This window comes from Pterocles gutturalis, unplaced genomic scaffold (genome assembly GCF_000699245.1).
Source record: "Pterocles gutturalis isolate BGI_N339 unplaced genomic scaffold, ASM69924v1 scaffold23326, whole genome shotgun sequence".
NCBI lineage: Eukaryota > Metazoa > Chordata > Aves > Pterocliformes > Pteroclidae > Pterocles > Pterocles gutturalis.
In genome coordinates, this window is record NW_010103627.1 from 1 (window position 1) to 27,903 (window position 27,903).

General features: G+C 46.2%; 1 protein-coding gene across 1 annotated transcript; it reads left to right on the forward strand.

Annotated features, from left to right (window-relative positions):
- Positions 1-9,078: 9,078 nt before the first annotated feature.
- ARL3 (ADP-ribosylation factor-like 3) lies at positions 9,079-25,935 on the forward strand (the record flags this gene model as incomplete). Its single annotated transcript, XM_010086783.1, has 5 exons — positions 9,079-9,222; positions 10,337-10,453; positions 14,977-15,027; positions 16,981-17,166; positions 25,767-25,935. Coding segments are annotated over 5 exons (546 nt in total), but the record flags the coding sequence as incomplete, so codon positions are not given.
- Positions 25,936-27,903: the final 1,968 nt, after the last annotated feature.

Consider the following 27,903-nt stretch of genomic DNA (forward strand, 5'->3'; position numbering starts at 1 on the left):
CCTGCCGAAGGACTACTGCTAGGGCTGGGCACATTGTAAATTTGGGGAGCAGCTCTGGGAGACCCTAGCCCTGGCTGGGGTCCTGGCAGGAGCTGGAGGCTGTGGGGGACCCAGAGAAGGGGGTTGAGTTGGGTCCTGGTAGGGACTGAGGATGCTAGGGGTTGTGCCTTTGTTGGGATGGGATCAGCCTGCCTGGAGTTGATTCAGTCAAGGTGTGGAAAGTGTGATGGAGGGCTGGGTGCTTGGGAGGGCTGGAGAGCAGGATGGCAGTGTCCCATTTGGCCTGAGGAGGGAAGGAATGATGGAGAAGCCCGGCAAGGACGGAGGACAGTGTTAAGGGACTGAGTACTATGGAGAGCCTGTCAGCATCCACAACTGTGAAGGGACACTGGACAATCCAAGCCAATCGGGGCTTGGATCCTGGCTAAAGGAGTGGAAAGAGCTATAGGAGAGCCTGCTGAGATGGAAGGGCTGGTTGTTGATAAACACTCTTAGAAGGGGAGTTTGGTTATGGCAGAGAAAGCCTGGATGAAGGAGTTGGGTGTTCAGGGATAGACAGGACTGAGACATGGTGCTCAGGGACTGAAAGAAACCTGCCAGTTGTGTGAGATGAAGAGTCTGGTGAGTCACTGGGAAAACCAAATTATCGTTGTCTGGCTAGGATAGTTTGCTGGGATTTTGTGCACTCTGGGAGTTTCTGCCAGGGGCTGGGGAGATGAAGGACAGTCTGGGCTGAAAAGAAGAGACAAGAATACGCTGTTGGAAGGGCTGGAAGTGGAATTTTGATGCTTATGAGAGAAAAAGAGGACCGACGGAGGAAATAAGTCCTCAAGGGAAGAAATGAATTGTTTGACAGGGAGCAATGTGGACTAAAGGGAGGAATTGGGGTCTTGGGTGCTGTGAAGGATCTGGTTAGGATGAAGGGCAATATTGGGAGACTGGTGGGGTAGTGAGGGTGTAGCGTAGTGTGAATTGAGGTTGGAGTAAGGTTAGATGATGGACTGGGGCGTTGGAAATAACTTGGGTTTAGATGCCAGAATAGCTGGGGTGGGACAAGTGGGATGCTGACAGAGTCCAGCAAGGACTGGAAAGAAAGGTTGGGGCTGCCGGGTGCGGAGTGGTAAGAGAGAGCTGCGGCAGGGAGGATGCAGTATGTACAGAGAGCACACGTAGAAGGAAATAGCAACGGGGAAAGAGCTTCCCCAAGGGTGAAGCCATGTTCTGTCCTGGAGCCCTCTGGACACAAGATGGATTTATGGAAGTGGACAGCATGGGAGGAGGTGTAAGTCAGAGGAGCAAAGGCAGCAACTTATCTTCACTGGGTTAATTCTGGCTGCGTCCTCACCTGCTGGGCCACAGAGAAAGAGATTGAGATAAGGTCTGTGGGATCTGCTCTATTTTAGATCAGTTGATGATGGAGCCTGTCACACCAGACACCAAAGCCATCACAGGATGGACATCTGCTACAAAGATGAGGGCAGCTGCCTCCAGCAGTGCAGAGCTTTGTGGGACACATTTGGCCTGCAGCTGCTGCTAGCCAAATCTGCTCTTCTGCCTTGTGATGTCCCGATAAACTGGTGTAGTCTGGGATCTGGCTGCTGTTATCCGAGTGCTTTGTGTGTGGAGAGGGTGGACTGTGTGTTTTCCAGTGTTTGTGTTATTTGATACAACATTTTACTGCCTCTTTGTCTATTTTCCATTTCTGGGAGTTGTTTTTTGAGTTGCAGCCTCTCAGGCAGGGTGGGTGGTGCTTTGGGCTGCCTGGTGGACTGGCTGGGCTGGGCAGAGGACTGCAGGGCTCTGTACTGTCTCTCTAGATTATTGACTTTGACTAGAACAGGATAATCCTTAGTGGAAGAAACTCTCTGAAACACCAGCAAACATATCCAAAGCAGCTATGGCAGCCTGGGGGTGTGGGTCAGCAGTCAGAAATTATCCAGACAGCTTGATGTAACAATTTACTGCTTGTCATCTGAGCTGTGGTAGCTGCCCGTGAGCATGTTTCTGAATGTCATGATTGCATTGGGAAGTGCTTAAACCCCCTTCAACGACTGCTTGCTCCAGCTCCAGTGATAAGAGGGTTAATGCTGAGGTTTAAATTATTTCAGTGTTCATCCAAGTGAGTAAGTACAGAGGGGAAGTGTCTCCTTCTCCAGACCATACCAGCATTTCTCACAGCTGTGGGGCAGAGGTGGTAGAAGGTCATAGGTGGAGCACAGAGGGAAAGATGAGCCATAAAACTCCATAGCATGAGGAATGTGTAGCGCTGAAGTCTTTGGCGCCGTTAGGCAGCATCTGTGGTGGGCGCACAGCAAGGGCGAAGGGAGGCTGCTACATGAAAGGGTAATGCAGCTTTCCAAAGCTCAGGAAACGCTGTGTGAAGCAGAGTTTGCGGCTTCGTCGTCACTGTAGTAACAATCTTTGCCGAGTGAGATGGTATGTTATTGATAGATGGTGGGGCCAGAGGATGGCCAGTGTTCTTCTAAAACCTTTGACTGCAGATGACATCATTATGTCAAAACCAGGGTTGTCAAAGCATGTCCCCGCTTTACAGTTAAGGAAACTGAGTCATAGATTGTCTAGCTGACACTAGGCAGATCTGGTGGAGAGGATGAAATACCAGCATAGCTAAATGCCTAATCAGGCGTTGTCCTCCTGGTCTTGAGCTTGTGTTTCTAGCAAAAATGGCATTTATCTGTTGCCTGCTGTAGATGCACCTAGTACCCAGAATTCTTTTTTTGCCCCTCATTGTTTGGCAGTAAGGGTCTGTTTAAAATGGCCACATAAAAAAAAAAAAAAAATGCTTTCAAGAGTTTTAGTAGCGCCTTGCTGCTTTAGTTTCCCAGTAGAGTTTCATGTCATGTTTTTAATTTTATTTTACTGACTGCTGCTATGTTGGTATGAGAAGCTGTCTGCAGATAGGACAGTATCCAGCAGCTGACCAAGACTTTCAAGTTCTGAAACCAGACAAAGACTGCTGATGTTGTCCAGCGCTGGGCATCAGCTCTTCTCTGCACAGGGCGTAACACCTCCTTCAAACTTGTTAAAACCAGAGGAGTTTGATTTTAATTACGAATAGAAGATTAGTGCTGGTATTGGTTAACATACCAAACCAGAAAGTGCTGTGCGACCTCTTGGACAGAAAACTATGTTAGTTGGTTTGTGCTGGGAAGACTCTGTAGGTGACTCGACTCCATTAAATTTTGGATTTCAATGCAGGAAAGAAAGTCTGCATTGAATGACACCATATGGTGGAGACATGCAGCAAGCAAATGATTTTTTGGGAGTTCTGCCAGAGTAAGTAGTATTGAATAAACTGTGCTCAATAGATTAATTTACTTCAGTTGTATTTTGAAAAAGACTGGGTGATTTTATGACCATTAGTGACATTTGCAGTTCTGCAGCAGAAGATAAAGGTAATCAAACGTCATTCTTCAGGGCACCAGTTAATCAATGCAGTTGTCAGGAAGGACTGCCCTCCTCCAGCTCTGTGTGCACAGGATTGCACCCTGGACAATAAATGCAGCCTCAAATATCCACTGCTGAAGGCAGGATATTTGGCTCAGCTAAGTCCGTCATCCTCCCCCATGTCAGCTTCTCCTGTGTGACTTTCTGAAACCATCACGTGCACCCTCTATCTTTAACTTACTCTTTAAAAATGGTGAACTGCTACCATATTGCTTAATTAAAAGTAAATTGTGGTCCACAGCTGCAGTAGGTGCTGTGCAGGCAGAACGCCGAGATGTTCCCCACGCTGTGGAAATACGTTCTGTCTGAGATGAGAGATAACCAAGTGATACAAGTAAGGAGAGCCCAAGACAGGTTTGAACTTAGCATGTTCACTGCCTAAACCTCATCAAGGATCGTAGGTGGGTCAGAGAGGGAATTAGCAGGAGAATTAGGATGCAGCTTGATGGACATTTTGTGAAGTTACTCCCACAGTTGTATGACAGGCACAAGGGTTTGAGAATAGAGCTCGGCAGTGCTGGGGCTGGCATCTCGAGCCGCAGGGAGACAGCAGCCGTCACCTCCATGGCAAAAGCGCTTGTCTGGGAAGGGCCTTGAGGGTGAAGACAAGTGACTTATGGTTGCAGCAGCGGGGAAGAGGGCGTCCTTGCAGGGGTGTAGAGATGGGGGAGATGTGGTCACGGCAGGCAGAGGCGCTAAGCTTTGTGGCTGTAGTGCATCTCGGTGAATTGATTTGATTCTAGCTAAATATCCACATTTAGTAGATAAGCAATTGCTGGTGACTGAGCGTGGTTTTATTTTAAATTCATTATCTGAGCTTTGTGGCTATTAAACAGAGTACATTTACTTCTCTTTCCTAATAGGAATCAACTGTGCACTGCAGCGGCTTGCAGGCCGTGTCTTGTCCATGCCCTGTGTAACCAGCCCTCAGTACAAGGGGAAATTGTTCTTTCCATTATGGCTTTATATTGCCAATCTGATACAATATTTAAACAGATTATCTCAATGCTCTGTTTGTCCCAGACCAATTTTTGCTTTGACCTGTAAAGTGAATCTTCGTTTCAGTGGCTTCTGTGGTACAGGATGTAGTTACATGCATCAACTAGTTCAAAAGACCCATATACAGCATGGATTTAAAGCTGAATAAACCCACAAAACCCTTAGCTAGGACTATAAATGTCACTGTATTTTTATATATGTCTGTATTTTTTTAAGAGAATAGGATTACTGCATGCAGCTATAACTGAAAGTCCTTTGATAATTCAGTGGTTATTTTAAACCTAGCAATGATATACTTTCATAAAACCACACATCCCTGTTTTCTGAAGGATGCTAATAAGACGGTTAGCTTTGCTTTTATGCTCTATGTGTTTATGAGTGCTCTTGCCCATTTAGTTGCATCTCTGAATTTAATGCCCCACTCCGATTTCATAGTAATTGTCAGGAATCTTTTTTTTCTTTTTGTACGTCCCCACTCACTGTCTGGAAGATGCAGTCTCCTCATTGATGACCCCATCAGTCTGTCTCCTCATGGTGCTCGTGAAGAAAACCCTCTCCACCAAGGACAAAGATGTTTTTAAACAAGCCAATCTGATAGAAAACATAGTTTGCTTAACCCAGAGGTGACCAATAAGCGGTTGCTGGCTGGCTGTGCCCAGCCTTGAGTTGCTCTGTGTGGCTGCCCTTCTCAAAGGCTGCACACGCTGCCATGCTGTGCAGTTCATTATCTCAACGGCATCTGCAGTTCCCTTCTCTCTTACAGATGCCGCAGTCTACTTAGTTCTGTGCAAACAACAGACTGCCCTTATACTCCTATGAGTCGTCTTTGCAGCTCCTCAGCCAGCTAACATCTCCACCGTCCTGCTCGAGACTCGTCCTGCTCCTCACCTTGGACACCCCAGTGAGCAAGTGCAGCTGGACTGGCTGCCATGCAGGCATCCTGGGCATCCTCTGTCCTCGCTGCAGGTTAAGTCCCAGCATCAAGACACTTGTTCGCTGCCCCACTTCAAGGGCGTGCTCCTCTCTTGTTGCTTCTGAGCATCCTCTTTACACCAAATTTTCCCATTTCATGGTTTTTTACCTGACACCTCCCATCAATAACGAGGGATTGTTTTCTGACACTCATCAGCCCAAGTTAGTTTCAGCGTTGTGTTTGTGAGCGGAGAACTGCTTGTCCATCAGTGTGGCTTGTCCCACATAGTGGTGGCATGCAGCAGGGAACTCGGCTGAGTTATTTTTTCCAGTCTACTAAGCTGTCAGGAAATGCTTTCTGTCTTCCTAGCCAGTGTGCTCATAAGACCAATTTAAAAAAAAAAAAAGTTATAAACCCATCTGTGCATGGATTTCCTTAATCTTAAGTCTTCACTAACTAGAGGGAGAATGCTGTGTGCAAGTTTTAAATAATATTTATGAAATAGTAACAAACATAGTAACCAATACTATTATTTGGCTCTTGATTTAAGTTGTATATACAGACCATGTAACCTATGCCGGCAGCTCCTGAAATAAGTCCACTTCTCTGTGTTGGCTTGCTTGTCTTCCAGCCTTTTAAATCAGCTTACTTTATACCTTAGAGAATACTTTTATTTCTATATATATCCTCTTTTCTATTGGCTACCCCAGATAATCCTGTGATCAGCCATGCAGCAGTGTCACTTGAGTAGAATATGGAACGATGCTGATCGTTTTCTCGTTGGCTGTCATACTAGCCCAGAAATAGCATCCGTCTACAATGGGAGAAGCTCTATTAACATTTACAACTGTTCCTCTTCCCGACCCTTGAGAATTGCTCTGTGGTAGATAAGCAATACTTTGTAATACATTTCTTTGCGCTCAGTATTTTGGAGTTGAATTCTGAAATATAAAGGCTCCTAATCCTGATCTGCTCTGGGATGCGCTGCTCTGCTCTTGGCAAGTGGTGCTGTGAATAAGATTAGCATTTCAACAGCTTCTTTTTTTTAACTGTGAGCAATAAACTAAAATAATAAGGCCTGATTCAGAGCTCTCTGAAGTCGGTAGTGGTACTTTGGCTGGTGTGGGTTGGCTTTGGGTCAGGCACATAAGAATTGGAAATTCAGCGTTTCCCTGGAAAGGAGGAAGAATGTGTGAATTTTAGAGTTCCTGCTCCTGTGCGGTCTGTCCACACCGAGCTGAAATCCGTGGATTTACAAGCCAACAAACACAACTGTAAATTTGACTGCAGGTGAAAAGAATGTGTGTTGCTAGTCCTGCAGTTAAAACCTGTGTTTTTTAATGATGTCAAGGGCACTTAGGACGTGCATGTAAACAAATAAGCATTAGAGGTATTTCTGTCGTTGTTCCTTTTCTCGTCCCTCAGAGGTGTGGAAGTACGGACCAGCATTGGGGCAGAACATGGGCTGGGCGCTGTGGCCGGGGAGATGAGCTGTTGAGCTGGGAGGGCTTGCAGCGACTGGCTGCACTGAACACAGCCCTTCAAATTTGTTACCTATGAGCCCATGGGTGAGAGCCAGCTGCAAGCATCTGGCCCTCAGGGCTCAGCACGTGATGTTACAGGCCCGAACGCTTTGACTGAAAGTAGTTTGGGGATTTACTGTGCCTGTGCTGTACGGGCATGGCACCCTCTACCAAGCAGAGACCGTTCCTGATTAACAGCTCTTGAGCGGGGCCTAGATTCCTGGTTTTTTACCAGCCTCTTTATGAAATAGGTGATACCCTGAGCCACTTACTGGGCTGTAAGATGCAATTTTGCTGTTCCTTCCATGAGCTCTAAATTTCTGAACCTTAGCTTTCCACAGTGCTTTTTAAAAGCACAGCAACAGTGGCAATCCTGCAACTTCCTACAGATATCCTTCAAACCCAATTTTATTAAGTTCCTTTTCTTTTACCCTGTTCCTTACGCATTGTGCATGTATTTTGAGCTGTGTCTGGTAATTAAATGAAAGACCAATAAATAACTTGCAAATCAAAAATGCTTAGAGGAGTGGATCGAATCTCACATGCATTTGAATCTCAGCGTGTTCTCATCCTGCATTATTGAAAGCTTTGGCATCGCAACCTGTAGCGCTATGTTCTTTCCAAAACGCTCCCCAGCTCGGAGTGGTGTGATGAGCAGTGAAAGTGGTGGTTTCAAATGGCTGAGGTGGAGCTCTCCAGGCATGGGCAGAAGGGCGCTGCTACAGACGGGGGACGTGTTGCAGGGTGATGGTTGTACCACATCCTGCAGCTCTTTATCTTAAGGACAGGTTTCTGATTGCTGTGATCTGGAGGGGATCGGGAGCAACCTTCACGGCTCAAATAGTCCTTGGCTCCCAGCAGGAAGTTCCTCATAGCAGCAGAGCACTTCATGACATTTAACTGGTTCACCCTTGCAGGTCGACAAGAAGCATTGTCTTCATTTTACAAATGGGAGAACAAAAGATCTTGAGAGACAGGCCCCTGTAGGCTTGGGTTTGTGCTGATATTTGAACTTTGTTCCCAGCTCTAGGTCTTAGCAGGCTGAAGAGAAACACCTTGCCATTGCCCTTCAGGACATGGGAATTGTTTGGGAGAAATCAAGCAGGAGTCCTGAGGGCTCCAGAAAGGGCTGTAGGTGTATTCCTCTCCCAGATTTGCTCAGGCAAATTAGTTGCAAGAGCGTCTGTGTCCCCAGGCTGGGTCTTGCTGTGGTGTGCGCTGCTCAGGCTCTGAGGAGCGGTTCCTGCTAGAGCAGTGCATCAACCTGTTCAAGGACACCCAGGCAGTCGTGGACTGGATCCTGCCCATGGGCTCAGCTCCAGCTGCCCCTCTGCTGTGGGGCTGGGCTGGGCAGCTAGAGGCAGGTGGAAGTGGGGTGATTTGCATGTCTTGGTTACATGCCAGGATCTAGAATATTTTTCCAGCCATATTAGAGAGGTGCAGGTCTCTGAGTGGTGGCACTGACAAAAGCTGGGGTTTGCTGCTGTAATGTGTGCGGTTGTAAATGAGCTGACCTGCATATTCTGTTTCCTAATCCTGAGTGATAACTGTCAGCTCAGAGAGCTGAGCCTGGCTAATGACTGAAATCCACTGTGCTTTTCTTAGCAAGGATGTGTGGTGATCTGAGATAGTTGTTAAGTGCTACATCCTGAGAATCAGAACTGCACGTGCCCCATGGGTCCAGCATGTTTTAGATAGATAAACGGGGTTTGAGATGATCAGGGAGTTACTATGAAAAGAACTGATGTCAGGTACACAGTAACCTGCAGTTAACTAGGAGGGAGATTAAATTAATGGCGTTTTCCCTCTGATAAAGATAATGAAGAGCTCACAAGGACTTCGTTTGCAGCTCTTACAGAGGATATCTGCAGGCACTGTCTTCCTGGCACAAGGAATGCCAAACAGCTGTGTGACAAGAGCAATGCAGCCAGTGGTGCATCCCACTGAGCATCATTTGTGCTGTCTGAGACCTTGTCAATACACTCTGAGATGAAGGAAAATAGGGGTGAGGGGGAGGAATAGAAGATAAAAAGGGAATAGAGACTGCAGGAATGGGTTCAAGGTGTCCTGGGATCCATTGCCACACAGAACTCATTTTAAGGGAGGAGGGCAGGGCATTGTGGAGGGAGAGAGTTGGGGGCGAAATAACAGCTATGATCTCTCTTGTGGATTTAGGGTTTACTGTCAATCCTGCGTAAACTGAAAAGCACCCCAGACCAGGAGGTGAGAATCCTCCTCTTGGGACTGGATAATGCAGGCAAGACCACACTCCTGAAACAGCTGGCATCTGAGGACATCAGCCACATCACGCCAACACAGGTGAGGAAGGCCTTTTCCTGCCCAAGGCAGTTCTTGTGGTCCCACCTGCCTTGTTATGCAAAGCACTAATGATTCAGCAGAGTATTTCAGTAAAAGGGGGGGAGCAACTGGCCTCTGGTGCACCATTAAGTTTGTGTGTTTTCTGTATAGGAGGAGAGGAGGCTCCCTGAAGGAGCCAGAGAGCATCACAGTGGATGAATGCCATGGTGTTCTGCAGAAGGCTTTTGGATCATACTAGGGTTGCATGGATAAGACTTTGTTCCTGTTGTTCTTGACAAACGGGACATGTGCAGGGGATGCTGCAGCACTGGGCAAGCCCCTGTCTCCTTGCATGTTTCACCCATCCAGCTCCAAGGGTCCTGCATATTCCAGCACTCCCTCTCTGAAGCTTCTGGTCCCCTTTGAGCCTCAGGGTTGGGGAGAGAGAGGTCTCCAATCAGAAGTGCTGCAGCATCACTCCTGTGTTGACCAGAGGAGGTTGCTAGAGAGCTATGGGAGATGCCTCCCTGCACCCCATAGCTGCTTCCCAAAGCTCCCAGCCCTGACACCCCGATTCTAAACCCCAGTCCCCTGGGTGGTGTGGCAGTACATTGCCAGCCCATGCCACATCCTGTTTTTCTACTTGAATGCCCTTTCAATTGGTGCTTTAATTGATGAAATGGACCCTTCAGACGTGCAGCTGTTGTTCTTTTAAGCCCGGCATTAGCCATGTTGTGCCAAATTGAGCTGAGACCTCTGACTTTGTGCTAGCTGGGACTCTCTACTTGGCTTTCACAAGCTCAGTCCTTCTCACAGCACCCTTGTTTTCTCCTTATCTGCAGCTCTCCCACCTCTTCCTGCACCCACCCTCCTGAGCCTTCCCAGGGCACATCATGTGTCTCTGTAGCCATGACAGCGTCAACTCTTGACCCAGGAACACTGGCAAACTGATGGTTTGGTGGCTGTGTTCACTTTTGCTAGCGCTTCTCCCACAGCTGATCCATCTTTGTGGCTGCCCAGCCCATCTCACTGCATGTTGCAGGCATGGGATATATAAGGTGTTAATGTCTGCCTATGAACATGCTCCAGCCATTCAGGTTTATGTTCTATGTGGCTTTGTTTCTGCTCTTTCCAGGGCTTTAACATCAAAAGTGTACAGTCTCAAGGCTTCAAGCTGAATGTATGGGACATAGGCGGACAGAGGAAGATCAGGCCATACTGGAGGAACTATTTTGAAAACACTGATATTCTTGTGAGTATTGGCTGCAGTTGAATGCTGTGTTCATGCAATGGCCTTCCCCAGAAATTCGGGAACAAGTAATGTAATGTCCCAGACCTCAGCAACACCATTGCCATTGTAACAGGAGTTGTTCTGAGTGAGATCGCAAGATTGGTTGGGTGCAGTAAGAAAAATACAGTGATGTTTGGAGAAATCATTCAGTTGTATGTTTTTACTTTCACAGAATGGTGCTGGTTATAGCCAGTTCCTTTCCTCTCATCTCAGTCTCCTTCAAATGAAAGAACATTAATAACTTGTAGTTTACCCATCTATAGCTCCTTTCACTGGAGACGCTGAAGGCCTGTTGTGAGCATTAGTGGCTTAAGCCTTGTGTAGAGGCAGGTCCGTATGGTGCCTTTGTTTTCTAGTTGGGGAAACTGAGGCACGGCAGAATTAAATGCTATGTTTGGCATCAGATAGGAAAGCTGTCTGGGGGATACAGAGAGACCCCTTGTCTTTTCTTTTGCTCCTTTAATCATAAGACTGTCCCTTAATGTTTTTGACATCATAGCTGTAATTATGTTACAATTAGCTACAGATGACTACAGTTATATTTACAGTACAGGACCTTTGTGTTTCCAAGCCAGAGTATGTTCCCCTGGGATCCTCCGAGTGTTGTCCTCACTAGTTTCAAAGATCACCTCTAACATGTAGCCAGGTGTGCCAGGATGAAGGCAGACTGGGGGTTCCAGTCTCCCCACCCCAAGCAGTGTTGCCTGTGGGAGCAGAGAAAAGGTTATTTTTTGCAAGGTCTGCAGGGCTCCTGTGGGAAAACAGGAAGCTCTCTTGGAAATATGCCCTTCATCCCTCCTGTCACACACACGAACTCACTAATGTGTCAGGAGCTTCAGTGCACTTCCACAGAAGGATCAGTGCAACTAGGAATCTGCTCTACTCCAAGGTTCATGTCAGGGTCCTGAAGGACCTGGCTGTACCTGCAGGTTTAGAAAGCATTGTCCAAATGAAGCTGTTATTTAAATGGGACTAATAAACCCGCAATAATCTCTTTTACAGATACCCCTTTTTCAGCCTTAAATGGGAATCTGATGTTTGAGGGCAGCCACCACAGCATAAACCCAGTTGGTTGCTTTTGCAAAGAGTAATGGTAAGATCTTCCTAGGGGAAAGACCTGAGGTTGAGAAACTAGCAGGACACACTTTGTGTGCTCCTCTGTGGCCATTGAGAAGGGGGACATGGCACGGCTGTGAGCTGATTGTGCCCATTGAGTCCAAGCTCTGCAGCTGTGTGTGGTGGGGAGGCAGGAGGTGCGCAGATCAAAGTCAGCACTGCAAAGCAGCAGCGAGGGGATCTTTGCCTGCTATGGCACGTGCTTGCTGCAGAGACTGTGCAACTGCAAAACAATATCTGGAAGACTCTGCTGGCAAAGGCAATCAGCTATGTTGGTCTGTGGGCTTTCCCCCTTCCCAGTGTGTGCTACATGGGAGGTGCAGAAATAAAGGTGAATTTGAAGACTGAAGGAGATGAAAGCAGTTGTTTTTTCCTGATCTCCTCCCACTCCAGTTAAAGCAATGTACAGAGAAAACCTTTCTTTTCACATGAGTTAAAAAATGGGTAGATAGAAGCAGAATCAGTTTGGGGGAAGTAGCAGTGTGAATTCAGAGGGAATAACTGGTGCACACGTGGACCTGAGCTCCCCTGCCTGCACTCCATACTGACATCCAGCCCCAGACTGGGAGCTGTTGGCACGTTAGTGCAGTGCCTTGCTATGTCCAGTCACACCAAGACTGGAATCAAGTATATGCTAATGAGTCTCTCTTCTGCTAGCTCTCACCCCCGTTTTAGCCAGTAATTTTACCCTCTAACAAACCTGGTGCAGGTTGTGCCTCTGCAAACTGAGCCAACTTATCCCTCATGTTATTTCTTCATCCAGTCCCATCACTTGCAATTTCTGCCCAACTCACTTACTGCAGGTTTTGTTTTGGCCTGTTGCTCAAAGGAGGCACCCAGATTTACGGGAATTTCTTTCTCAAGCTCCATTTCTCCAACATGGTGTACTCAATGGCTGTTCAAACTGGCAAACCATGCTACTGAGCACCACAGGCAGAAACAGGCCCTTGTGTGGCCCTGGCCATAGAAGGAAGGTGGAGATGAGATACGCTACAGTTCCCAGGACCTCCTGCTTCTGTCTTCTGCTAAACTATATTGCACAAAGCAGAAATGACCCTCTAAAGAGTATTAAAAACCAGGAAGTGATTGCAAATTCAAATCTATGCAGGTGCCTTTGAATGAGAGCTTGGTCTTGCATTACACACCTGTGATATTTGGAAGCTTAACCCAGGCAAATAAGGTGTGGGTATCTGGCTGATTGCATATTCAGACAGGCACCTGCAGCTATTTGGCACAGTCCGTTCTGGTTTGGAAACAGGCATTCTGCACATACTTTACCTTCTCTGTGCTGTGCTTTTGTGGCTTTTGCCCCGAGCGCTGTTGTCTCAAATTCTCATCTTGCAAAACAGCTCCCTAGCAAAGCATGGAACTGTGCAGGAGAAAGCCTGGCTCGATGGGACACAGAGCTCTTCCTTGCTAGTTTGAGAAACACTGTAATATGGGAGCCTTTCAGTTGAGAAGTAGCACTTGACTATTGTTTTCATGTGTTGCTAAGTTTCCCTTGAGATGTGCCAAAGGAGGACAGATGATGGTCCAGTTCAACCCAGAGCACAACTGCCAGCCCTGCAGCTTCTTCTTTTCTTTTGGTCTGTGTTTCCTACCCCAAGTGGGGTGCACAGGGAGGAGCAGAGGATGGGCGTAGCTGATCCAGTATTGGTGCACGTGCTTGGGATCACATTGCGGGGAGAGGTTGTGTGTCACACTGTGCCCACTGGCCTTTTCCCATCACGTGGCACCAAATGTGTGCACTGCTGATGTATCCCCATGCAGCTGCGTCCAGCCCTGCTGCATGTCTCCCAGCCGCTGTCAGTGTGCATCAGCTCGGCCTCAGGAGAACTGCAAGACCCCAAGTGATCAGCAGAGAGGTCTGTGAGGGTGTGGAGTTACCTCCTCAGGCCTGGCATACAGATTCTCCTGCTGCGTGTTTGGTCCCATTTCAAACAACTCTAACATTGCTCGTTAAGGGAGTGCCTACAGTTTAATAGATATTGCTGCTAGAGATCTTCCCTCCCCCTACTATTTGGTCATAATTATCCTGGAAGCATGGAGTTTTGTGCTGAGACTGCCTGCAAGGATGCCATTCATCTTGATGGCGGGGTGCTGTGCTCATCTATTCCCTGAAAACCAGGCTGACACTTGCTCCCTGTAAGCCACGAAAGAGCATGCAGATGACGTGCTAGAAGCTTCAATCTCCGCTGATGGGGAATGGCAGGGACTGGAAGCAAAATGCTCAGTGTTTGTCACCAGTCCTGTCCCTGTCTGCTGTCCCAGCGCCCTTCTCCTTCACAAACCTTCTCATACTAAGTAATGAAAAAGGGATGCCAGGCTATTCTTGCCTGAATGTTATACTGAGGTTCCCCATTTCTTCAGATGTAGCTTGATACCTGTGCACTCTGAACTGCAATACCATTGCTAGGGAAAAGGAGGGTGTCTGGACTTACTGATTACATGTTTAGGGGAGCCTTTGGGGAGCCTGAATTTCAGCGTGTGCAGACCTAGAGCTGCCTTCACTGAGAAGGATTGTTGCATTTACAGAAATAAATCAGTGTGTACCATGCTGCTTGGAGAGGGTTGAGAAGCCCTCCCAAGGCAGGGAGCTGCGAGCCAGGAGATCCACCCTTCTCTATACTAGGGGACGGGTGGCTGGTTGGGACCTCCTTGTGGACCATGAGATGTGGTGCCCAGCCCTGAGAGGGTGGCAGGGCTCTGCTGTCATGCTTTGTGAGCCAGCTGCTCCCTGACTTCTCCATCATCCTGGCGGACAAGCTGGCAGCTGAAGATGAGTCTCACAGGCTGGATCCAGTCCTCCTCCCCAGCCACCTGTTCCAGGAGGTTCCAGTAGGATCACCTAATGGAGAGGAACTCAATCTCCCTGATGTATTCATCTGTCCCCTGAGTGCCACTGTGTGCCTTAGTGGCTTATTGAGGAGGTGATGTGTCCTGCTAGAGGGCAACGTGGCATAGTCACACCAGTCACACCAGTGCAGTGCTTGTACACTGTTTGCTAGCGTAAAAGCCCACATCTGGCTCCCCAGGTTTTGCCCTCCTGTGCTAAGTTTCAACTTGTAAACCACTCATTTGAAAAGATACGAGGCAGTCTCCTGTTCTTTTCAGATGATAGATGCTGTGAAGATGGTGAGAGCACCCCCAGTACTGCGCCCAGCTCCTTTCTGATCCTACTCATGTGGCTGTCTACCCCCTCAGCTTTAAAAGAGGTGGTTCCTCTCCTTTCAGAACATCATGAAGTTTTGTCAACATTTGCTATAAATAATACCGGGAATCTTTGTGCCCAAAAGCATAATCATTAGGCTCAGCTACGGAAGAGTGTCTTCTGGGAAAAGTAACTTTTCCTCTCATTTCTTTTTCAGATCTATGTCATTGACAGTGCAGATAGGAAGAGGTTTGAAGAAACGGGTCAGGTAAGTTACTTTTGCCCAGCTTCCTTTGAAGTAATTCAGTGCTTCTGAGTGCCCCTTGCTCATAAAAGTTAGGAAGATGATTTTGTTGTTTATGAGGGAAATTTGCATTTCAAGAGAGACTTGCCTTTCAACATCAATGCAGATTATTTTGGTAGATGTGAAACAAGGAAAATAGGTAGCCCAATTCCCAGTTTAAATAGAAACGGTTTTCATTAAAGTTATACAATAATAGCAAATGGAGCCCAATACTGAACGCACAAACTTCTGTAAATCCTTTAAACCTTTCCAAACCAAGACCCTGAGGAATCCTATTTTCTTATTTACAAAGTTGAAATGGAAATCATATTGACTTGATTGTCTTTTGGATGCAATTGAAAAAAAAACATAAGAACTTTGTAACTAGGACTGGCCAGAAAATAATATTTCCATTTTGCAAAGTTTTGATGTTTTGTAATATTCTGTGTTTTCGGATGGAACAAAAATAGGACTTTTGAACTTTCTTTTGTAAAATTCAGAAAGTGACAGTGTCCCAAAATAGCTAGCAACAGATTTACCCCCCAGAAATGGGAGATTTAGTTTAAAGCCCTCTGTTGTGCGTGATTTGAAGGAGGTGCTTGATCTTTTGCCTCTCAAGTATCATGGACACACCCTAACAGCAGAACTGTTGGTTGTTCTGGGGGTGGAGGGAATCTTTCTCCCATTGGAGCTATTTCATTTTATAACAGTAATTAAATATTCATTGGGCAAAGGAGAGGGGGAGGAAGGAGAAGCTTAGAGCACTTGCCTGAGTCAGGCAGAGTCAGCCTGGACCCCTCATATTTCTGCAAACACTTTTGGTTTCAATAAATCAGCCATGTCAGATGAAAGACCTATTTTGTTGAAAATTTCCCAGCCAACTCTGTTTATAACTCCATTCTCTCGTCCTGGTTTCCAAACCAAACATTGCTTTTGGGGGGATGGAGTCAGATTTCTGCTGCAGTTTAGCACCTCCCCGACTGCACTCTTTTATTCCAAAAGTTTCTAGCCAGGGCATGAAAGATGTTAGGACAGTATCTGGGAGCATGAGACCTTTCCAGCTAAATAAGGAGCCCACAAAAATCTCATGTACTTATCTAACTACAAGGCCAGCTGTCCCTACAGGTCCGAGTTCTGCTAGGTTTGTCATATGTTCACATAGGGAAATGACTTGAGACTGTGTGCTTGTTTCACGAGGCCATTGCACAACCCTAGACATGAAGTATTTCAGCCAGAGTTGATCCACTGCAGATTCAGATTTGAGCTATTAAAAGAATCTCTTTGAGTCACACAGTTTTGAATGAACAAACCCATTTCTCAAGATGCCACCCAATGTGTGCTCTGTATATGGAGCCAAAATCCAGCTAGTAAAGCTGATCTTCAGCTAGACAGTGCCTTCAAAAGCATCAGGACTTTCTTGTGGGAAGGAAATTTCCATTTCTGGGAGAAAAAAAAGTCCTCTCCCGCTCAAATTGCTGTGTATAAAACTTGGAACAAAACCCTGAAACTCATTATTAGCAAAGATATCAGGGCTGGTGTCAATGGCTGCTCAGGTACAAATGCCAGTAAGGCAATGACCTAAGACAGATTCCTTATGCTGCCAATTTACATGTGTTTTGCTGTTTCATCAGTTTTGGTCTCTTGGGAGCAGGGACTGGTAAAACACAGAGCAGTAGCCTTTAAGGCAACTGCTAATTTCAGACCAAGATTAAGATTTTTGTAACCTGTAATTGGAAGAAATAGCTTTTGAACGTTGGGCAGAGATGATTGTATACATTTTTGCTCTCTTATAATAAGATCTAGGTTTCACTGGAACACACTCTTCCAGTATTTGCCCTAAATATATTTCTAATTAGAGACAACCACTGGTGGTTGAAGGTTTTCTTCCCTTCCCTCTCTCCATCTTTCCCCCACCCCACTCCTTTGTGAATGATACAGGAGCTGGCTGAGCTTTTGGATGAAGAAAAGCTTAGTGGAGTCCCCGTGCTCATATTCGCTAACAAGCAGGATTTGCTGACGGCTGCGCCTGCTTCAGAGATTGCTGAGGGACTGAACCTACACACAATCCGGGACAGAGTGTGGCAGATCCAGTCTTGTTCCGCGCTTTCAGGAGAGGGAGTACAGGTGAGGCTCTGGAGAAGGCTTGCTGTGCCAGCAGGCCATCTGTGAGAGAGTGTTGTCTGTTGATCTGCAGGGTGGGGCTGGGCCAGCTGCCTTGTGAAGGAGGGTCAGTGCAGCCAAACCCTTGCAGCGCAGAACATGGGGTGCGTGTCTCATCACCTGTGCTAAGGGAAGGGGGGGCTGTGGGCGCTTGTGATCTCTCCATCCCCAGGAAAGTGGAGAGCAATTGCCTCCCCACCCAGGACCCCTTGTCTGGGCCAAATGAAGACATTGATTTATTTCAGAAAGACTGCTGTCAAGTTAATAATCTTCACAAAATCCATCGGTTTTTACTATTAACCCCTTTGACTGTTACAAGTGTGCACTTTAGAAATCTGATTTACCTTCGCTGCTAATGTCATTTGGCATTTTGCTCAACCCAGGCGCCAGAGAGAAACCGATCAATTTTTCTGATCCAGAGAAACACAAGAGTTGCACACAGGGCAAAGACCACTTCCAGTGGCAGCATGTGGGGCAGCAAAAACCCACTTAGGGGGCTGAGCTGTGTTCTTGTGCTGAACTGTAGTAGCTGTGTCTTGGGCTCCTGTGCTGTAGTCAGTTCCTGCAGTATAGTAGCTCTTTATAATGTAAATGGGACCGAGGTTTGTTTATTTCACTCTTAGGCTTTCCTGAATTAATGAAATATTTGCAGTGCTCGAAATCTGAGCAGTCAGGAGTACTCCCTTCACTGATATTTAAAGAAACAGAATGGTGAAGACATTTATCTTCATTGCAGATTGAGTAAAACCTTATGTGCTGATGCTACAGAGCTGTTCAGGATAGTCAGATCTCAAGCTGAGGATGAAGAGTCAAAGAAGCAGCCCAGAGTACTGAGTGGGCAGTAAAGTGGCAGATGAAGTTCAGTGTTGACAAGTGCAAAATACTGCAGATGAGGAACAACAATCCTAACTATACACACATGATGATGGACTCAAAATTAGCTGCCATTACTCAGAAGCAGATCATTGGGAACAGCAGCTTAGTGCTCATTAAAGGCCAGAGAGGAAAATCAAATGCTAGAGAATTATCAGAAAGCAAATGAAAAACATTCCAGAAAACATTTCTTTTGTAGCAGTAAAAGGCATGGTTGGCCCATACCTTGAACATGACATTCATTTCTGCCTCTGCCCTATCTAAAAATATTTTAGTAGTAGAATCATAGAGTGCAACAAAAAAAATAGGTTGAGGGTCTTCTGGAGATCTTTAGACCAACCTTGTGTTTAAAGTAGGGATGACTGTGAGTCTCATGGAGGTTGCTGAGGGCCTTGTCCAATCAACTTATAAATATCTTCAGGCATGGAGATTCCACAGCCACTCTAGATGACCTCTTCTAGCATTTAACTACCCTCATCAGAAAAAATATTGCCCATATATCTGCTTAGAATTAGAAGAGATTTGAGAATCCTCTGTCAAGAATGATCAGTAGCACAGAGTGGCATCTGTACACAGGGATAATAAATAAATTATCACTCGCAGCTTGGAAGAGAGAGGACAGAGAATAGGAACATCTTCAGGATTTATAAAAGAAGGTACAAAAATGTCAGATAGGCTATATGCTATTTTTCATGTTGCTAGAGGAAGGGCATTCCTAGTGAAATAATCAGACAACAGCTTAAAAGAAATAAAAATAAGTGCTGCTTTGCAAGTTGCATAATTAAATAGTGGATCTCATTGGCACAGGATGTTGTGGAGACCAAAGGTGTCAGTTCGTTCAGAAAAATACTAGTGAATTTCTGAAGAAGAGATCCACAGGCAATCACTGACCACTAAGATATGGAGGTAGCTTTTGAATGAGGAACAGTTTGGGCCATGGAGTGGGAAGGAAGAACAGATCCTGTTCCTACGTGTTCTTGCCCTAGGCATCCAGAAAGAGGATGCTGGCCCAGATGGACCATTGGGCTGAGCCAGTACAGCAGTTCTTCTGATTTAAAATTCTCGACCTGATGTTTAGGCCTAAATGTAGTAGACAGTGTCCTCAAAAGGGCCTTATTTAGTTAGGTAAGATACAAATTCAGCTGTGTTGCAGCCAGTCTCATGAAAGTCTTCAACTCTAATCTTTATTTTGAAGTGGTGGTAGTCAAGGGAAATGCATTCCACAGTGGCCGTGTATATTCAAGTCCAAAGAAATGTGATGAAGAAAGTGAGGCTGCAGTTCATAGGGCTGCAGGCAGGCATAGGTCACCTTCCCGCCTCCAGGCCTTCCTCTAGTTCATGGAAGGCCAGGTGAGCTCTCCAGCTGCAAAGGGACAGTAAAGTGGCATATGAATTCAGGGAAGTGTGCTGGATATGGAAGAACTAAATGACAGCAAGTGGCACTTTGCTGTTTGTGAGCTTTGAAAAATGCCTCCTTCTCGGGCTGATCTGTGGGTTCCTCGAGTGCGCTGCACGCTTCTTCATTGACAAGGCTTCTTACTGTGCCTTCTCCTTGAAGTACAGTGCATCCCTATATGTTCAATAGAGAAAAATATGCATCCCACTACCTTCTACTGGGGAAATGAAATCTGCTGCTGCATTCACTTCCAGAAAACAGAAGACAAGAGCTAAATAAAAGTATTTGCAGGCCTGTAAATTTTGTTCATCGTGCTTGTCTAGACAAATTAATTTAGATGCAGGCCAGATAATGTCGCACTTTGTTGTCTGCAGTCTCATTGCCCTAAATACTGCAGCTTATTCCATAAATGATTATTTGCAGAAAGCTCAGGGAAGTCGCAAACTCTCTACAGCTTATAGAAAAAAAAAAAAACCCTGCATTTCTCTTCTGCCATAACTCCACCACTGTCAAATCAGACAGCGAGAATGCCAAGCTCTCCTTTTCCTTGTAAATTAATTGAACAAAATGGTTTGGGAGATGGCTTTTACATTAAACCTGGTCATCCCAGGAAGAAAAAACTTCTTCAGTCCTGGAACTCTAAGGAGAGGTCAACAAGCTGAAAATTTAGGGGAATCAAAGAACTTGTTTAAAAAGTGAGGTTAAGAAAGATGTTTTTGAGGATCGTGGTGCACCATATCTCTACCAGTGGCTCAGAATGGGAGCTCTTGAAGTGTAGTGAAATTGCAGGTCACTGCTTTAAGGATTTCTGTGAGAAATTACAACGAATGACATCAAAATAAATGAAGAGGTGGTAGCATCAGGTATTCAGAATGAAAGCCAAAGAGTGAGCACGCTAGCTTTCACTGCTGATGGAATATAGTAGCTACAGTAAAATTGGAGACATCGCTGACGGATTTTGCAAGGAAGCGTGGCAGCATATCTAGTACTGAGCACATGCAGGAACAGAGTTCATAGGGGAAGTTTTTTGTGATAGCTTGAAGGAAGAGCAGTGAGCAAAGATAAATAATGCCAATACATGAAGGAGAAATAGTTTGAAGGTCATTTAATTAGTTTAGCTGCTAGCACCATGGTGTATAGAATTGGGTAGTTAAGATTGGGGATTTCAAGGTTAATGAGATTAGATTATGGTTAATAGAATGATATAAATTTAGAGGATTTAACTATTATTTGAAATGGGTTACTTAATAAAACTGTTAATTAAGGAGGGAATCCATATTGTCATCTTCTCTTTTAAAATTAACCATTGGGGACTTGGGAAAAGGGGCCCAGCATTGTCCTGGGCAGGCTCAGAAGAGAGGTGACTGGGTTAACTGGAAACCCCATGTAGCATTCTTTGGAAGTGAGCTGGTACCCCCTGTTATGCCAGCTGAAGACTTCGTTACCTCCTGACTGTAACCATGGGCAGCACTTGTCTTGTTAATCAGACTTCATGGTGCCATCGAGGGAGGAGTGGCATCCCTCATGCTTAGAGGCTTTTTCAAGGAAAATGTCTGCTTGGGTCTGATTTTATCCTTCAGCCCTAGTCAGGAAAGCAGTAAAGCCTTTCCTCCCTGCCACAGCCATTTAGGCTCTGCCTCTGGAGCCAGGTCCAAGACCCTTGCACAGGGTACAGCAAGCGAGGGAGGTGATTGCCGATGTTAGCAGAGAAACATAAGGAAACTGTTGCCTCACAACGGCTCTCTTGGGGTTGTGTTTTGTGAGCAGATCTCCAGTTGTAGTCCTTGGTGTACATTCCACCCTGCCAGCTGGGGTAGGGTGAAAGCAGGCAGGACAGCTTTGCTTTGCAGGCTGCCCTCTTGCTGAAGGCATTATTTAGGGGCAGTGCGCACATTAAACATGACTCCAGGCTTTAGACTGGTCCATGCTCTGCAGCTTGTTTCATGTCTGGAGTAAGATTCTCTGATCAAGGCAGCTGGAGCTCAGCCTGCCCTGAGGAATCGTCCTCCAGAACGATGCTGCAGTGTATTATGTCCAGAGTCTCCCAAACATAATGGTCCCCTGGAGACCATTAAAAGCCAGTGGAACTGAGAGTAGCCACTAAATTTCTCTGATTTATGCCAGCGCTGCTCTGGCCCAAAGGACTGTGGGAAGGGCTGAGCCACGTTCTCCTCCCTGGCTGCTTCAACCCAGTCAAGAACGAAGCCCAGGACCTAAGTTGTGCTGATGCTGCGATTCAGCACTTTCATAAGGGCAAGATTCAGAACAGGACTTCCCAGCAATGTTGTATCCTCGGAGCTAGGTTTGTCTTAAAGATGTCTTAGCCAGGGCAGGCTAGATGGGGATCTTCCATATCTTAACAAGGTTCTGGGGCTACTTGTAAATGTGATTTGAAACCAATTTTGATAACTGCAGCTCTCCCAGGGCAGGCAGAGCCGGTGCTTGTTGAGGAAAAGCAACCATGTTTCCAGATTACACAGCAAAGCCTTGTGATTTTTAAGCAGAGTAAGGAGGGAGTCTACAGCACTGCATCAGGTATACAAGGTCTCAGAGGACAAAAGAAAAGGTTGCACCTAGGCAAAAAACAATGAAAAATGTACTTGCAGGAGCCTGTAAAAGTCAACCTGTGTGATGACTGGAGGTGCAAAGAAATGACAGATAATGAAGGCACAGCCCTAGCTGTACAGAGGGAGAAGGACGTGACAGTTAAAATAACACATACCAAAAATGCTAGAGATGGAGAATTTTGCACTTGCCTGACCCAATTTGTTATGGCAGACAGAGGATTACATGAAAGGATTAAGTTTTGCTGTCCTTAAGGTCACATTAAGGGTCACAAGTTTGTGGCCTTGCCTGATCCCTGGCTTGCAGGGGAGCAGAAATCGGGAGGCTTTTTATGGGGTAGAAAGGACTTGTTCGCTGTGTTTGAAGTCAGATTACTTCACTCCCATAGCTGCAAAGCTGATAGTGCAGAGAATAAGCAAGCAGTGGGCTAATCTCAAGCAGGACTTTTTATTTCTCTTGGGGACAGTTCTACCAGTCCTTTGCCGAAGGGCATTAGCGTACAACTCTCTTGGCACAATAGCAGGATGTGACTGCAGCAAGGCGGGGTTGTGCCAAGCAGCATTTCTCTGCAAGGAGCATTATGCTCTTCCCTGGAGTTCTCTCTCTTTGCTTTGGTGAAGTTTACTAGCTGCTTGTTAAGGAGCTAAGAGAGGCAAAGCTGAAAGATCTGAAATCTTTCCCTGGCTAACTTTTCCCAGGGTTAACTTGAGGCTGGAATACTAATATTGTATCCGTCTCCATCCTCAGAGTACCTGCCAATGTCTCTGTGTCTCAACAAAGCAGCCCAAGGACATCTATCAAGATCTAAACATTACTGTAGGGATTGTACTTTCTGCACAGAGCCATCTTTTAAGCATGCAGATATAGGGATGGAGCATGTAGGGACAAAGGATGACAACAGTTGTCTCCTTGTGGACTTGACTCTTTCAAGCACTGTTTCCTCCTTTCTGTGTGCCTTCCCCATAGCAGCTCTTTGTGTTTGTAGCAGCTTCCCTGGATTTCTCTCTCTTACCAACCCTCTGTCCTGCTTCAAACCTTAGGTAGAAAAAATGCAAATGCACCTTTTAATTTCTTCTGCTTTCCATTGCATTTGCTATTCTCCAAAGCATTTGGAGACACTACAGGACATATGCCCCCTGAGAAAGTTGCACCAGAAGCTACAGATGTAGCTGTGGTGTGGCTGAAGATGAGGAACGTGTCTTACACATACCTCTTTGATAGAACACACGTAGAGCTGAGCATATTAGTTTTCCCCTTACCTCTGTCAGGCAGGGAGATATTTACAATTAAATGTGATTTTTCCTGTCAATTAACTCATGCCAGAAGAGAGTTTTTAAAATCCATCCCTGCTTTAGAAGTTCGGTGACCTACTTACGTATTTCAAGCCTGTTTGGAGTTCACCTTTTCTCTTGCATTTTGCTATGTCATTCTTTTGCCCTCGTTATATGCTTGATGCAGCCAGGCTCCCACCCGTGGTAAATCCCATCATAAACTGTGCTTTATGACCCTTGCCGCACTGGTGCTGAAACTGTCTTTCCCCTTTCTGAGCTCCCGAATGGCAGCAGGCAGAGTTTTAATCACTGAATTCAGGTTGTGGTCAGATTAGGTAGAAGATAGGATGTGTGTTTGTTGTTTTGTGGTGATGTATTGTTTCTGGGATTACTGTGCTGAATAGCAGAGGGTGTCAGCTGATATTTATTACTTTAAGCTGTCTCAACTGTTGTGGTTCAGCAAATAAACCTACATTCAAAATGAATGAGGAGCTCTGCTTCCCTTGATGCCATGATGTGTGCAAATGTGATTATTGCTTCCGAGGCAGGGGAAGCTGAAATCATTGTGGGAGCATTTTTAAGTTATTTATTTATTTTCACTCTTTGCAGGCAATCATGCAGATTTCTAAAGCACACAATCAAGCCAAAGGCTTGACACCTCTCCTCCTAGCCCCATTGTTAAGCCCTGGCATTCCTCATGCTGGGAATGGCTCGCTCCCTCTCCCTCTAAGGTGATAAGCTTTAAACCATGCTATTGATTCCTTAAGGCATTACATGTTTTACACCTAGGTTATCAGTGTTATTGAAAGGGGAAGACACAAAGCTACTGGGCCTTAAAATGAATTTGCCTCTCGTCATTTCCCATTTGCTCTGAGGATTTCAGACAATTTGTTTTACACTGAACTCTGCTGTGGAGATAACTAAATGAAACTGGAGACATCAACCCTCCCCAAGGTTAGAGTTAGAAGTGTTATTAGCGTAGGGCCTCATGTGCACCCCAGCACAAGCTGGGCCTGCTTATTCTTTATTTAACGCAGCAACAAGGGCTGATTTCAAAAGTTGCTGCTCCCCTTCAGATAAGAAGTGTCACATAGCGCAGCTATCAAGGTGATTTGGTATTTTCAAGTGAGAACCTCTCTGCTTCTGATTAAGCCCTGAGGACTCCCTCTCTTCTCTCTTAACTCTTTAGCTCTCCTCCGACATGGCCACCACCTCTGTGGCTGAGGGGCAACATGGAGGCACGGTGGTGGGTCTTGGTTCACCCCAAGGGCCTGTCGCACTGTGCTTTCGGCCATCTGTCTGTGGGGCAGCTGAGGTCCTTGGCAGCTTTTGGCTGTTTGGGGACAAGGGCATAGGAAGCCAGCAACACTGCTACGATGGGGCTAGCAACAATGCTGGCCCAAAGGCTCTGGTCTTTCTTAGGGCCTGACTATCATTTTAATCATCCAAAAATGACTGTTGAACATAATACAGTGAAATCCCTCCTCCAGAACTCCAAGATGACGTTTGCCCCGTTTCCAAGCAGAAGGATGTGCTACTCTCCACTCATCCCCAAAACCTGACCTGCATTCTTTTTGCCCTGAACCTCCCAGTCGTCAAAGATACCTCGTAGACAGGGTAGAGGTACTGGATTTGAAGGGACACAAATAGGAGGAGATCATGCATCTTGCACTCCATTCTGTGGCTCTCATGCAGATAAGTGACAGGAAGAGATAAAATGTTGCTTTGCCCTTCAATAGCGTATCCCTTTCTGGGATCTCAGCAATAAACTCACTACTCGAGTATCCACAGCACAAGTGTTACCATTCTGCTTGCAGTGGCCAGAGGCGTCGTGCACACATTTTTACAGAAATACCCTAAAGAGTATATAATCCTCTTAAAACATGAGAACATCTATTCTCACTGAACCCCTGTGGCACCCCTCAGGGCCTATTTTCTGAGGGGACCCTGAGGAACAGGGAGCAAGGTCCAGATCCAGTAACTGCAGTGGCTTTCATGGATCTGGATTTCAAGGCTTGCAGCTGAGCAGAGAATTAGAGCTGTATTCTTAACAGGGAGCTGACTGTATAACAAACAGCCCCCTAAAACCCATGGTCTCAAAGATAAGATGACTTGCAGAAGGTTACACAAATCATCTGTAGCTGAACCTGGAACTGAGCCTTCATCTGCCACTGACGTACCTTGACTGCAAAGTGATCCTTCCTCAAAGGACCTACACATAGCGACATGATGAGACAATGATGCTTTTTATGGTCAGATGAAAGATTTAATAACCTCTGTGTGACAACATCTACCGAGCAATGAAGCACTTGGTTTTTACCCATGGCATTTTTGGGTGCAGAGGGCAGACAGGGAGTAGATGAGGAAGCAGAACACGGTGCTGGCAGAATGGTGGTCGGGTGGGATTGGGGGACTCCTTTTCCCTTCGCTTGACTAACATTACCTTTCTCTGTCTGAAGGACGGCATGAATTGGGTGTGCAAAAATGTCAATGCTAAGAAGAAATAAAGCGTTCTGAGCTGCATGGAATTGGAGGAGCGGTGGGAGCGGAATTCTAGCCTGAAAACACTAATTTGCTGCTTTTTCTGACCAAATGTTTTTCCATCTGTGCACAGCTACAGCTGTTAAAAGAAAAAAAAAAAAAGGAAAAAGGGAACAACATCGGTTAAAACCCACTGCTGGATTTGGAACCTGCTCTTTAGTATTGTTTTGTATCCCAATAAAAGAATTATATATTTCCTCTCTATGCATAAATAGTATTAAATGTCTGATTAGCAAGCAAGTTTGTAAGCAGAAGCAAGACTGTGATTCAGTGTGGAGCAGAGGGAGTGGTGAGTTACTGTAGTTGCATAGATGCATAGGACCTGCCCTATACATGCGGGTTTGTGGTTGCTGAGGACACGCTCAGGTGTCACAGCTTCCCCTCAGTGACAGATAAAATGCAGTTGTGTTACCAATTGTGGGTAGTTCTTTAAAATAAAGCTGCTAAGGAGTCGTGTAATGAGGGTAGAAGACTTCCACATATTCCTATAGCCATAGAAGAGGAGTTTGATCATAACGAGGCACTGTTGCATTGCAACACCGTCGTAGAAAGGAGGGAAGGGTTATATGTGTATAATTTAAGCTCTTTACAGTTGGAATAATGCAGGACGAGCGTGCCTAGGGCTTTTTTCGCAGCTGAAGGAGAATTTAGTCCAGCATTTCACCTTGAGCCAGCAAAAATGTGGTTCCTACATTCAGTAAGTTCCATATATGAGATTAGTCTTGGTGTTGAACAATCCCTGTTGATTTTCCCTTGATGTTAAAGCAACTCTGCAGCAAAATGCAATTAAGTCCATGATTACTTTCTAGAATGAGATAGCAGGTCCCAGGTTTCCTTTTTGAAATTTGCAAAATATATTTTCCTAACTCCCTTCCTTGGCACGCCTTGCCTAGCCCTTTGGAGGGCTCGGGGGACTGCGCTGCGGCGGGCTGGCTGCCTGGGCCAAGGGCCCCCCAGCCCGGTGCCAGCTGCAGATTGCCCTGGTGGAGGGTGAGGCACCTGATGAGCAGCAGATGGGAAGCACTCTTTAAAACGAGGATTCATTCTTCCCTGAACTGGCTTTCCTCTAAAAGGACGCAGTTGCTGAAATAGGAAAGAGAATGTGTTTTCCACCTCCTCGTCCCCGATTCAAATCTAGCCCCAGCTGACAGTGAGCAGGAGTCATTAGCACGCCAGAGCCGCCATGTCCTGCGTGAAGCGAGCCTGGTGACTCCTGGGCCAGTTTCTAATGCACAGATGGTAAAATAATCCCACTTCCCTGCTTGCCAGCTTTGTTTGCTGCCTGCCTGAGAAAGGCTAGAGAATGACTGGGGACTGCATTGCCCCTTCCACCTCTTGGAGACGGACGGTCGAGCAGTGTGGGGAAAGCTGCGTGTACTAAAGCATGTGGCTTTACCACGCGTCAGCGAGTTGACTCATGGACCCAGGCAGACAGCTGACACCCCTGGAGCTCCCAGCTCTTTGCTCCTCCCTTCCCCTGGACGTCTCCATCTCATGGCAAGAAACATCTGCACTGTACATGAAGCAGCCCCTGGCCGCCTACGTGGTACAGCCCAGCAGATTAAAATCATCTGGGGCTGATTCCGGGTCCCCCATACATCAGGCTGTACAGTAGCGGAAATGATCCGCGTGCACTTCAGCTGTCTTTGCCATGGCTGGGGGCAGAGGGACAGCTGGGACAGCAACTGCTTTAGCAATCCAACTCTAATTTGCTTGCATCCGTGAGTCAGCACCCTCTGAGTGCATCTGTCTCCAGCACAGAGGCAGGACGTGCATTCCCGAGTAGCACAGCCTTGCTTTAAAAAGCAGACAACTGGGAGGAGGGAAAAGAGCAGGCTCAAGTGAGCTGTTAAGCAATCACTAATGACACAAAGTGACACAGCCCCAGCTTTGCAAGGATTGAGTAAGGAGTCATAAGATGAGGAGAGATGTTCATTTAAAAAGCTCGTTCAGTGACTTGCCAGCTGCAATGGCTTGTCGGGAATCCTAACCTCAGGAATATGAGGACTGTGTGTTCCTGGGTCAGCCCAAGGAGGAGAAATGCATCCCAGCATC